Source organism: Phalacrocorax carbo, chromosome 28 (genome assembly GCF_963921805.1).
Source record: "Phalacrocorax carbo chromosome 28, bPhaCar2.1, whole genome shotgun sequence".
Classification (NCBI taxonomy): Eukaryota; Metazoa; Chordata; class Aves; order Suliformes; family Phalacrocoracidae; genus Phalacrocorax; species Phalacrocorax carbo.
Window position 1 is genome coordinate 150,294 of NC_087540.1, and position 12,632 is coordinate 162,925.

General features: G+C 60.6%; 1 protein-coding gene across 1 annotated transcript in view; it reads left to right on the plus strand.

Moving 5' to 3' along the window:
- LOC135317955 (maestro heat-like repeat-containing protein family member 2B) overlaps positions 1-11,352 on the plus strand; it is a 26,565-nt gene extending 15,213 nt beyond the window's left edge. Inside the window, exons 16-34 of the mRNA XM_064474690.1 lie at positions 271-412; positions 1,144-1,196; positions 1,637-1,744; positions 1,996-2,115; positions 2,319-2,510; positions 3,259-3,420; positions 3,648-3,770; positions 4,085-4,152; positions 4,515-4,650; positions 4,756-4,851; positions 5,299-5,403; positions 5,637-5,760; positions 6,708-6,817; positions 8,851-8,996; positions 9,247-9,409; positions 9,691-9,884; positions 10,507-10,644; positions 10,843-10,954; positions 11,320-11,352. Of these exons, the coding sequence (XP_064330760.1) occupies positions 271-412; positions 1,144-1,196; positions 1,637-1,744; positions 1,996-2,115; positions 2,319-2,510; positions 3,259-3,420; positions 3,648-3,770; positions 4,085-4,152; positions 4,515-4,650; positions 4,756-4,851; positions 5,299-5,403; positions 5,637-5,760; positions 6,708-6,817; positions 8,851-8,996; positions 9,247-9,409; positions 9,691-9,884; positions 10,507-10,644; positions 10,843-10,954; positions 11,320-11,352 (2,325 nt within the window). The remainder of the gene's footprint in view (positions 1-270; positions 413-1,143; positions 1,197-1,636; positions 1,745-1,995; positions 2,116-2,318; positions 2,511-3,258; positions 3,421-3,647; positions 3,771-4,084; positions 4,153-4,514; positions 4,651-4,755; positions 4,852-5,298; positions 5,404-5,636; positions 5,761-6,707; positions 6,818-8,850; positions 8,997-9,246; positions 9,410-9,690; positions 9,885-10,506; positions 10,645-10,842; positions 10,955-11,319) is intronic.
- Positions 11,353-12,632: the final 1,280 nt, after the last annotated feature.

Here is a 12,632-nt window from a genome sequence, read left to right on the forward strand (position 1 = left end):
TGGGTGGTGGGAGAACCTGGGACAGAGATGCTCTTAAATCCAGTGCTGGGAGCCCCCAAGGAGGCGGCAGCGTGCCCGCGCCTGCCCGAGCCCATCAGGGATCCCGCTCCTTCCTCGGGACTGGCAGCGCCCCGGGTGAAGCCATTGGCCGCCCGCTGCTGGCCGATCAGCGCCGAGCTCCCGAGCTCCCGAGCTCCCTCCTTCCCTCCTTCCCGGGAGAAGCTGTGGCTCTGGCAGCAGGAGCGACTCTTCTCTCCTGTCCTCGCCTAGGTGGTGGCCGCAGCTCCTTACAGGAGTGGCGAACACGCAGTCGCTGCCTTGCAGCTGCTGCAGGCCCTCCACGGCAGGATCCACCGAGCCTTGGGGGCGGTGTGGGCAACCGAGGTCCCCCTCCTGCTGCAGTACCTGGAAGGTAAAGTGTGGGTGAGGAGGAAGAGGCTGGCGGGGAGGGAGAGAGGGGCAGGAAAATGCAGCTTCCCAGTGTGACGGAGGAGAGTTGTCCCCAGTTCCCCTGCACTTGCTCTGCTGCCTTTCTGCTTCCAGGGAGCCAGCACTGAGGCTGGGGGCATCTGTTCCCCCGGTGTCAACCGGGCCCGGGGATGGACGGGGCCACCGATGTCCCCTTGGACGGCAGGTCTTGGTGGCACCCCCATGTCCTGCCTGACATGGTGTTTGGGAGAGGGGCAGGACTGGCGCTCCTGGAAGGGGTTCCAGCCTCTGGCTTTGGAGGACCAAGTCCCCAGGCCAGGCCAGGTTTGCAGCAGCTGTCCTTGGCACTAGCCTGGGAGCAGGGCTGAAACGGGCAGGAAGCGGTGGGTGATTAAGAAGGGAATGTGTGTGGCTGGTGCGTGCTGCGACTCAGTGGTCAGAGTTGTTCTGGGAGCTGCAGTCAAGCAGTGGGGATCAGCTGTGGTCAGTGCGTCCTTCCCCAGCTTGAATCGGTGGCTCTGACAAACGACTTTGACAAAGGCCCCTGGGAGACCCCGCCTGTATCTTTGGCCTCACAATGTAGGTGCTTGTAGGCCCTTTGTAGCCTGATGGCCTGGGACTTCTGGGAGGTCTGACCGCAGAGGAGACCAGCGGGCTTGTCGTTGGTGTGAGCTTAAGCGGCAGCAAGAGCTTTTGCTTCTTCTTGCTTTCTAGGAAGAACTGAGAGCTCCCTGGACTCTGCAGAGTGGGAGCACCGTGTGCTTAAGGTACAGCATCCTTGGCGCGGTGTCACAAGTAGAGGGGGAGAAGAGGGAGCAGGCCAAGCTGTGCGAGGAAGCTCAGGGCTGCCTGTGTGGGCAGCAGGAGGTGGGGACACCTCCTGAGCACCCTGCGCCTCCCCCCGCAGTAGGTGCCTGCCCGCTCAGAGGAGCTGCTGCCTGCACATGTGCCACGGCTGATGGCTAATGCCCTCTAACGCTGCGGCACGTGCCTTAGCACTGCCTCCTCCCCGATGTCCGCCGTGCCGGGGGGTCTCCCCTGAGGTGGTAGGAGAAGAGGGAGGCTGGTGGCAAGAGGGCTGGGTGGGGTGGGGGAAGAAGCTGCTGTTTGCAGCAGCTCTCCCCCAGCAGCATCCCGGGATACGCGCCGTGGAAAGTGCCCTGGCCAAGGTCAGGGGAAGACTCGCTTCCTCTCCTGTTCACCCCAGTTCCTGCGAGCCTCACTGGAGCCCATCGAGGACAAGGCGTGGACCGTGGGCCTGAGCCAGGAGCTGAGCCAGCAGCTGGGCAGCTCTGCCCCCAGCTCCTGGGAGAAGGTGTGTCTCCTGCCCCGCGCTGGGGCTGGGCTGGCGCCGGTGCTCTGCCCACACAGGCGGTTTTTTCACTGCTCCCCCTTCACTTGCCCCCAGAAGGCGCTCCCCCCCCAGGTTGTCCCAGTGTCTGGCTACAGCCTGGCACCGCGGCTGGCCTTGCCCGCTCCCAGGGGTCGTCGGGTCCGTCTGGGGCCAGCCCTCTCCTGACAGGCCACGCCATGACCGCATCTTAGGCTCGGCCTCTTCTCTTTCAGCTATTCCTGCACAAGGCTCTTGGGACGGCGCTGGCAGGTTGTCAGGACCTCAGACACGTCCAAAGGCAGGTGCTGAGGTTCCTCCAGGAGACAAACCCTGTGGAGTTGTCTGAGGTCCAGGTGAGCTGATGCTCATGTCCTCGTGAGCATGCCCTGCCTGTTCTTGGGGGAGAGGGAGGGCTGCTGCTGGCCCTGCTCCAGATTTCCGTGATTTCCCTGTTGCTGCCATTTCCCCCTCGCTGCAACGTCCTGCCTGGCCGTTGTCACTGGCCATGGCTGAGTGCCTGGGCAGGAGCTGACTCCCTGTTTCTCTGTGACTGCAGGGAATGATTTCTGTTGTGGCCCGTGCTGCCGAGGAGCACTTCCACCTGGTTTTAGACACGGTGACCATGTTCTCTGCTGCTCTCACCAGAGACTGGTTCTATCAGACTTCCATGGGCTGGAAGGTAAAGGATCCAGGATTTTGTTTGCCTTTCCTTTTTTTGGCCTTCTTTCCACTTCTACGGCTGCAGCAGGCAAACTGTGGCAGGTGCCTTTAGATTAGCCCTCTTGTAAGAGGTACCCGAGACCTGTGTTTCAGAGGGGCCGTCCTGGCATTGCGGCCCCTGAGGTGTCTTTGGAAAGGATGGGGTTTGGCACCTGGTGGATCAGAGCCACCCAGCTGGGGCAGCTGCAGCGGTTGCTTGCTTGCAGCCACGTTGCCCCGACTGAAGTTCAGCAGGAGCTGGTGACAAGATGGGGTGCGCACGGTGTGACACTGTGCCTCTTCCTCAAAGCCGGGGGCTGGGAGCAGGAGCCTGGCGAGGTCTCGCTTGCTCTGATCCCCACCTCGGGGCTGTGGGGAAGCCTTTCTGGGCAGGGCAGGGCAGGGCAGGGCCCTGCAGAGAGCGCGGTGTAGCCTGGCCTGGGAAGGCAAAGAGGCTGGGCTCATCTGCACCGCTGACCTGCACAGGCTGGGTGTCTCTGAGCAGGACCGTGACAGCCTGTGTCAGATACCTTTCCACAGAAAGGTTCCAGACAGTTCCCGGACCTCTCAAATCAGTGGTGAAACAGCCAGCAGTGTGTGGGATGCTGGCTGCACTTCCTGCCCATCGCCACGCAAGAAGCCAAGCTGCGGGATGGAAACAGCTCCCGGCCCCGGAGCTCGCAGCTCAGTGAGCAGCTCGGGGAGCTGCTGGGAGGTGCCCAGGGAAACAAAGAGCTGGTGAAGGTGTGGGGCAGGAGTCCTGGGGCTAATGTCTCAGGGCATCTCTGTCAACACAGGTACGGCAGCAGCACACTACGGAGCGAGCTCAGGCCACTTGCGCTGTTCTCATGCGCACCTACAGCGGCATCGCACGGCATGCCCCCAAGGAGCAGCTGCTCAGCCACGTGGATAAAGAAATCATGGGCAACATCCTGCGGCTCTCCACAGCCAAACAGAGGGTAGGAGTGCGGGGCACACAGGGCAGGGATGTGTGGGAGCCCCAGCTCCAGCCCCTTGGGCCTGGGGTGTACCGAGACGGACGGTCTCTTTCTAAAGATCTCCCAAGGAAGGGTTTGTCCTCAACGTCCACATCCAACCTCGCCATGGGTTTCCCCTGCCCGTGCTCTTCTTCCACCTCCCAGCTCTGGAAAGAGTTCAAGGGGTGCTTTGCTCTCTTTGGCCTCAGGCATCGCAGCTCAAGCTCGCCCTGGTGCAGAGCATCACCGAGGTCAGCTGTGCCATCCAGGCTGTGGGCGACTGCGGCAGCTTTGAGCTCTCCTTAAAGCAGGAGGCGACGCGGACCCTGCTGGTGAGTGCCCATCGCTGGGGCAGTCGCACGGGGCAGTTCTGGGCTGCGCCATCGGACTGGTTTCCCCAGAGGCACGATGGTCTCTCGGCTTCATGCCAGCTCCTGGAGCTGTGTCCCGAGCTGGTGGGGCCCTTGAGTGCTGGTGCTGGCTGGCTGTGGCTGGAGAGCAGGGTCCCGCCTGCGGTGCCTTTGGGGGTCCGTGGGGCAGTGTCTGCCCAGGCCAGGTGGCAGAGCCTGTCCCCAGGGGAGGTGGGAGGGCTGTCCCATGTCCCTGCCCTCTGCCAACTCTGTGCTTGTGTCCCTGGGACTTGCAGGACTGGATAAAGCGGGAGCCCTGCGACTCCCTGGTCTATGGAGTGTTTCAGGCCCTGGAGGAGTTGAGGTGAGGCCTGTTCCCAGGCTCTGGGGACTCCCAGTGTGCCCCATCCCAGCTGGCTGGGGCAGCCCCAGTGGCCTTGAGCATGGGGCCGGCAGCTGCGGGGGCTGTGGAGTGGGAGGGTGTTCAGCATTCAGGTGTCTCCCAAAGGAAGGGAGCCCCAGGGGTTCCTTAACCAGGGGCGGGGGTTTGCCGGCTGCCTGGGAGGAGGCAGGAGTTGCTGGAGCTGAAGGCAGTGCTCGCTGCCATGGGCTGGGGCTGTTGGGTATGGGGCCCTTGATTAGGAAGAACCCAGTTGTGGTTTAAGCCTCTCTGGAGAGGGCTAGTAAATCCCCTGTCTGTCTTCTCTTCCATTTTCCTCCGTCCAGCAAGCTGCGGCCACCTCTGAGTAGGGAGGAAAGTCGCAAGCTGCTGTCAGTGTGCTGCCAGAGCGTCTTGTCCTGTCCTTCCAAGGCGCGGATGAACAGGGGAAGGAAGACAGTGAGGGCAGCTGTGAACATGCAGGTACCCACCGGCCAGTGCCTGCCCACCTCTGGCCCAGGCTCCCTCCACAGTGCGCCCTGGCAGCCCCCAGGATGCAGAACCTCAGCTCTGCTCTGCTGCTTTCAGCTTCTGCACAGGAGAGGCTTGGAAGATCTGGGCCATCTCATGGGAACCCTTCTGGAGGCAGAGGAGACCTCTGTCTGCTTTGACGACATGGTCCACGTGAGTAGCCATGGGGCAACAGGGAAAGTGTTGTGGGGCAGAGAATCGAGGCCTTAGAGGGTGATAGGAGGTGGATACCTTTCCTACGGGAAAGTGGGGCTTTGGCTCCTCGCTCTGAGGCTGTGCGTCTGCTGGGGCCAGGGTCTGAGCTGGGGGACAGCCTCAGGACCGGCAGAGAAGTGGGCCGTGCCGGAGGGAACGCCAAGAGCCAGCCCAGAGGTGGGCGAGAGCAGCCTGGGGGAAGGCTGGAGCTGGGAGATGGTGGCAAGGAAGCAACACCTGGCTCAGGGCGGAGGCGGCTGGAGAGAGCGAGGTGGTGGAGGCTGCAGTGGCAGTGCTTGGTGGGGCCAGGGGCCACGCCGGGAAGGGGCCAGAGAAGGAGGGAGAGGGGGAGGGATCTCAGGGAGAGAAAGATGCCTGTTGTGAGAGAGACGCACCCTGCCTCAGGTCCTGAAGGGCTGGCTCACCTCAGCCAAAGAATGGGAGCGGGAGAGAGCCCTGCACGTTTGCGCCCACGTGCTGGGAGCTTGCAAGGAGCGATTTGAGCTCATGGTGAGTAGGGACCCCTCTGCGTGCCCTGGTGCCCCCTTCCCACGGTGATTCCTGGCCCCGGAAGGGAGCCCTGCCCAAGCAGATACTGGGTTTTGGGGCTCCTGGGATTATGGGACAGCCCTTCTGCCTGGCCCTCTGCCTGGTCACTAGCGGCTCAGGGAGCAGGATGGGCGGTAGAGGCGAGCAGATGCTGGGGCTCCCTGCGACCCTTTTCCTGCTGATCTCCCCTGCAGGCAGGACGTCCTTGCAAGCAGCTGGGCTCCCTGGTGGGACTGCTGGGGACTCTGACCAGCGACTGCCTGGCCACGTCCCACCAGAGGGCATGGCTCTGCCTTGGCTACCTTCTCCAAATGCAAGGTGAGGAGAGCAGGCGATTCCCAGCCTTGCTCAGCCTGATCCTCCCTCCCCTCCTAGCCTGGTGCCACCAGGGTCCCGTGGGGCCAGGCCCCACCGCTGGGAGGGAAGGGGGAGGCAACATGCTCGGCTGGTTTTGTGCCCCCACCCTGTTAGCCCTCTGCCTCCCCGGCCATCTCAGGAAGGACCCCTGGGAGAGGGTTGCTGAGTCCCACCTCCCCCAGGCATGCGTGAGGGTGGGTGCTCAGGGCCATCCCCCGCTGCTGCCTGAGAGCGGGTCGTTGTCCCCAATGCTGGGGACTGTCCCCCTCCACGTCTGTCCCCCTCCACATTCCAGGAGAGACAAGAGGGTGGTCAGACAACTCCCTCGGATGAGATCCCTGACATTTCAGAGGGTGCCTTTGCCCTCGCTCCCTGCCCTGAGCCTGGAGGGACAGGCAGCTAGCCAGGAAGTCTCCAGACTCATCCCTGACAGGGAGGAGATCTCTTGCCGAGCACAAGAGAGGGAATCAATTTGCTGCCCAGAGCACACTGGGCAGGGAGGAGGGATCTGAGCTGCAGGCCTCGAGCTCCAAAGGACTGTGTTTGAATCCTTTCCTCTTCAGGCAGCAGGGTCTGCCTGTGCTGAGGAAGACACGGGGAGGTTTCCTGCCTCCCGGAGATGATGGTAGCCTGTGTGGCAATAGGGGATGCAGCTGCTGGGAGCAGAGGCTGCTGAAACCGTGAAGCCTCAGCAAAGAGTTCAAGGAGAAAGAGGCTTTTTCCAGCCCGGGATTTGTCAGGCATTCTTCTGGTTCGGGAAATCCTGCGGCACGGGGTTGCGGAGGGCCCCGGCTTTCCCTGTGGCCTTCACTGCCACCACTTGGGTTCTCCTTTATTGGTTCGTACCTGGGGCCAGAGGTTGGGCTTCTGTAGACGTGACTCCTCTTTTCTCCTGCTGTTTGTTCCAGCCAAGACCATGAAGGTGGTGCTTGAGGCAGATGAGATCAGGCGCCTTTGCGAGGAGCTGAACAGCCCAGACACCAACACTCTGGTGCAGGCCTCTACCAAAATAGCAAAGGTAACTGGCTCCAAAACAGCAGGGTGGGGGCCCAGCTCCTGGGCTCCTGCACATATCCCTGCTCCCCTCCAGAGTCTCTTGCTGTCGCCAGAGTGAGCTGTCCAGGACGGCTTTGAGACAAGACTCTCCTTTAGGCCTGCTGGAGCAGATGCCACGATGTGTGTGTTTGTGCGCACGTGTGTGTCTGTGTGTGTGAGTGCTCGTGTCAGAACACAGATTTGGTATATGAGCAAACAACGTGGGGGGAGACGCTTCCAAGTCGGTTAGCCACATCAGGTGTAAACGGCGCTGTATGGGCAGCAGGAGAGTCAAGTGATTGCCCCCTCCACGACTGCCGAAACTAACAGTCCCATCAAGTTTCCTCTCCTCTCCGCATTGCTGGAGCAGAGCTGTGACACAGTCTCTCCCGTTCCCGACTTCTCTCCAGGCTGTTTGCAGATGCATCCCCCCAGCACAGGCTACAGACTTTCTGACTGCTGTCCTGGACAGCTTGCTGCATGTCCCACCCACATGTGCAAGAGAAGTGTGGGAGTGGGTGTTCATCTTCCTGGTGGAATGCAGAATGGAAATACTCCAGGAGGTAAAGGAGACCTTTTTTTCCCACTTGACTTTGTCTCTTCTCCTGTCGGCTGTTGCACTACACCCTGTGCAGTTGGCATGGGCTGAAGAAACACCCCCGTGTCTATGGCGAACCGAGGGGCTACCGATGGTCTAAGTCGCACATTAGCACCTGCTGCTGGCGTCTGCTCCGTGACAAGGATACGGGCACTTCTTGTCCAAAGTCTCCCGTTGGCCCAGGTCCTTCCCATGTGTGAGGCACTGGGGGGCAGCAACCTTGCCGTTCCTCCCGTTCCTCCAGGGTCACTGTCAGTCCTGCCAGCCCTGGGATCCACTCCACCCTGCTGTTTCTCCACTGGACCCCAATTCCCTCGACTCCGAGCTTTGCTGGGCACGCTAGGTTTTCCACAGGTTGGGTACTTGTCATTCCTCGCACTGCTTTCCCCGACTGCGGTGTTCCCCAGCCCGTGAGGTGCCCTTCCTTTAGCCACCAGTTGCTGCCCGTCAGTGGCCTGGGAGCCGCTGGCCTCGGGCTGTGCCTGCCCTTTCAGGGCTCCCGCTCTCCTCCTCCGCTCGTGCTCCGCTGCGCTGCGCTTGGGCTCTAGGGTCACCAGCAGCTCGCTCAGCCCAGGCTAACTCAGTGGGTCAGTCACGGTGACAGCCACGATGGGAGGCAGCCCACAGGAGCGCGCCCAGCTGAGCTAAAGCTCACCCAGCTGTTAGGCGGCTGCTCTTACGGCCAGGGCAGGGCGTCCCTGTGCCGTCCCTGTGGAGCCCGTGGCCGCTTCGGGCAGCGGGAGTGCCGCATCCACGGTCTGCAGGGTCACCCCTTGCTGCTTCCCCAGGCGCAGAGCAGGTTGTGTCTGCACCACGGGCCTGGCTGCCTCCTTGTCCTTATCATGGCCACGGCTTCTAGCTGTGAAAGGCTCAAACAAACACCCCTTCCTTCGGGGGAAGGTCCTCTGTGTGCAGAAGGGTTTGGCTCTTTGGGAGAAGAGGGTGGAGTCAAGGAAAGGTGTCCTGGAGAACTGGGTCCCTCTGGAAGGAGCCATGTAGCCTGGCGGAGGTCGTGCAAGGCATCTTCAGGGTCTCAAAGAGCGTGTTTGGTCTTGCTCTTGCGTCGCTACAGGCACGTGGGGAGGGTTATTCGAGTATTGGGTGTGAAATGCGCCCGTCTCCTGTGTGCGCACAGGCCACGCAGCTGCTCGTATGGCTGGGCCCAAGCACACGCAGTGACTGGGGCTGTGCGTGTGAGCGCGTGCGTGAGCGCGTGCGTGCGTGTGCACAATTGCCAAGAGCATCCTCAGCTCCTGACGTGGGCCAGGGTCAGGCAGGGTGGGAGGGGTGACGTTTTGAGCTAGATCTGGGCTCTGTCAAGGGAGCAGGCATTGCTCAGTTGCTGAGTGACTGTGTCTGCCCCCACAGGATGGGGTAAAGGATGCACCGAGCTCTCCTTTCCCTCTTCTTTCATGCAGGTGCCAAAAATCCTGAACACCCTTTACACCTACATGCAGCAGAGCACCCACAGGCCCTTCCTGCTCCACGCGGTGTTTCTCCTCACCAGATTTCACCAGGAACCCACGATCAGCAGTCTCCTCCAGAAGGGTCTGCCCATGGACAGGTACGTGCACCATGCACTTCCCCTCGCTGCAGTCAAACGGAGACCCCAGCACTTGCTTGCGCTGGGGGGATCCTGTTAAGAAGCAGGTCCTTTCTTTTTCTGCCTGAACAGTTTTGAGCGTTGCAAGGCTGTGTGCTTGTGTCTCTGCCGTGAGTGGGGCATTGTAAGCCCCATTGCAGATGAGGCGGTTGGAGGGCACTGCAGGCCTGCAGGGATACGGTCTCAGGGGTGAACGTCTGTTCCCTTGCAGGGACACGGTGGAGCTGTGGAGGAGCCTGGGGAGAAGTACCCTTGGGATTCAGGTCCTGAGGTGCTTAGTGGAGAAACTAAACAGAGCAGGAAACAACGTCCTGGGGACTGACTCCTCTGCTTGTGAGCGGTGCAACTCTCAGACCGCTCTGGAGGTTCTGACGGTACGTTCAACAGCAGACACGTTTCTGCAGCTTTGCCTCTGCTTTGAAAGTCATACTTGGGCACAAGGAAGTCAGGTGCCCTTTGGGGAAGCTCGTGGAGACTCCCAGGGTACTGTGCTGGGCCGGCCTCAAGGAGAGTGGGGAGCCAGGACAGTTTTGTGCTCGTGAGCCACGAGGCTGTTGCAGAAGTGACAACTGCAAGCAGTAACCCCCTGCCCCAGGCAGGCTGGTGGTTAAAGGCCTTTCCTGAAGAGCTGTGTCTTGGTCACATTTCTCTGCAGATCACCCATGCCATCTCCCAGGTGGTGCTTGCCCTGAGGAGCACAGAAGAGCTCAAGCAACTGCTTCCCCACATCCTTCCCAGCCTCCTGAGGTGGGCCAGTGAAATGCTGAGCAAGGAGAGGCTGCTTTGCCCTGTGAGCAGCTGGAGAAAGATGTTCCTTGAGGGTCAGGTCCTTGAGGAGAAGCCCTGCAGGTAAGGAGGTGAAGGGGCAGATGGAGGAGCTGGCTTCAGTTCCCCTTGCCAAGGCGTGTGCCTTTGTGGGGCTGAGGGAGTGCTTCGCCTGCCCCGCTTCCTAGGTGTGGAAACCAGCCGTCGTGGTTGGTTTTCCTTCTGTTCCTTCACGGAAAACCTCCGGCTCCCAGGCGGGAAGGTCTTACGCAGCTCGTACAACTCATACGGCTGTCATCTTGCCTCCTGCATGCCCTTGCATGCACACTAGCACTGCACTCCCTCAGCGGACCCCGGCTGGGAGCAGTGACTCTCGCGGGCACTGGTGTCATTCTTTGCAAAATGCTGGTGGGAAGAGGCATTAGGTGTTGCCTTGGGAAGTATCTAGCATGGAGTCAGTCTAGGGGCGTGGGTTTTCTTCTGCTTCGGTGGGTTTGGGGCATGACGAAGATGCCAGTGTCGTTAGCTGCAGTCTTGAAGGCTGTGAAGCATCATTTCAGGGGTGTTTAGCTCTGCTAAAGATAAGTCTTCCCCTAACCTGCTGTGATTTGAGATTTCTTGGGGTTTGTGGTGGTGTTGTTTTTTTGATTTGGTTTGGTGTGGTTTCTTTGGGTTTGCTTATCTTGTGTTTTGTTTCTTCTGCCAGGATCTTCCTTTTAGCTACAGAGTTGGTGCTAGGCAAATGCATGGCGCAGAAATGGATGCAGCTGCTCGTGAATAAGTCAGTGTGGGCTTGCCTGGAAGACCCCCTGCATCACTCTGAGGGGGTGTATCTCCTGAGCAGGTAGGAGCCCCAGGGAGGCACCTGGCCACCTCCTGCAGGGCTGTGCCCAGGGAAATGGCTGCCGGGAGCCTTCCAGCATGCCTGGGAAGTCGTCCTGAGCTAAAGAATAGTGTCAGCATCAGCGTAAGTGAATTCTGGAGACCCAGCCTGAGGCCTTCCTGGGTAACTGTGTGTCCCTCGCTTGCATCCCCTGTGCAGCGTCCTGCTCCGCGCTGGGCTCATCTCCCCCTGTCTGGTGAGGAACCTCTTGCCGTGGCTGGACTTCTACTCAGTTAAGCTGCGCATGCAAGCTACAGCTTGCCTTGCTGAGGTAAGTCAGGGAGTGGGGAAGGACGTGTTCAGAGGGGTTTTACTGCAATACTGCTGCTTGGGTTGTCCGGCTCACTAGCCTCACTAGTGTGAGTGGCAGAGGAGCGAGCTTCTGCCATGCAAACGAACATCTCTCTTCAAACCCAGCTGGAAGAGGCAGAGCGTGATCTGAGAGCCATGAGAGAAATGGCAGAAAGAAGTTAACAGCTGGAGCAAGAACGTGAGGCGACAAAGTTAGCGCTCTGGAAGGAAGAAGAGGAAGGCGAGTGTTTGCAGAGGGCTCAGATGTATGCAAGGAACCGAAGATGATGTCCTGTCTTCTTAGATCTGCTGGTTAAATCTTTTCTTAATGTGCTCTCTGCATAGTCTCACTCTCTACCCTGCGTGTACATGAACTGAAAGGCCTCTGTGCCAGCTACTGCGGGGCTGGCGTGGGTGGACTGGGTGCCAGCTACTGGAGTCAGCCAGGGGGTGTAGGCACCCCTGGCTTGTGGTGCCAGCTCCTGGCGTGGGGTCCCAGTGCAGCTACTGGAGCGAGTGGGGATCTCGGCCAGCAGGCAGCGGGGTGGGAACGGTGTGTGTCCTGAAAGCCACCCACTTGGGGGGAGCAGCACGAGTGAGGCGAGTGAGAGGCTCTGTGAGTCTGCATCTTCCCCAAACCTGGTGTGCACGAGATGTGCGCATGCACTCACCAGCAAACTTCAGGCTGGACCAGCTGGTGACCAGAGGGGCCTCGGGTCTGGGCTGGGGTCTCAGGCGGGCGCAGGGTCCGTGCTGGCACCTGGGGAGACACGCAAGTGTGGGGCGCCTGTGGAACAAACGTGCGAGTGCTGCCTGTTTGCAGGGAGCACCGAGATGGACCAGTCAGCGAGTGGGGGACCCGTGGGGTGGGTCAGAGGGCCGGGATCCGGGCAGGGGTGCGTGGGGGGACGGAGGGGGCTCAGGGGATCCATGAACACGCGTGTGCTTGTGAACGTAGAAAGAGCCGTGGGTGTGCCTGCACCGGTGACCTCCTGTCTCTGCCAGCCCAAGAGGAGGAGTGGACGTGGCTGTCTCTGTGCTTCATCCGAGTCCTGCACATGGGTGCTGTTGATGCAGCACCTCATCTGCGGCAGCCTGCGCGACTGGCAGTGCCGGTGTCCTCCGCGTGTGTGTCTGTCTGTGTGCACCTCGGGGACGCGTGCTCAGCTTCGCTACTAGTTACACCTGCAAGTGTAAAAGTGGCAGCTGCATTCCTCAGCCTGGGCAGACTCCAGATCCCCAGGCACCAGGCTGGGCTCCAGCAGCCAGGCAGGACCGTAGTGGGTGGCACTGGTCTGTACTGGGCTCCAGCAGCATGGCAGGAGGGGTCCTGGTCTGGAGCGGCTGGAATTGGTGGCACCGGAGCATGACTGCTTCCAAGCAAGCAGTCGTCTTCCTTGGTTTTGGCTCAGAAACCGGCTGCAGATACGGGTTGTTTTGCTACAGGGTTCATGAGCCCAGCTTTGCCTCGTCCCTCCCCTTCTTCGGCTTCCCTGGCCGTGGTTCCCCCTCCTTCTGCCAGGCTGGAGAGCAAAGAGGGTGGTTGCTCAAGAGGCACACCTGCCTGACCCACCATCGCCACCTTTATTCCGCGGGCCCCAGGCACATCTGAGCACAGCTCTGGAAAGCAAAGGCATAAGGAATGACACGTGTTGGGG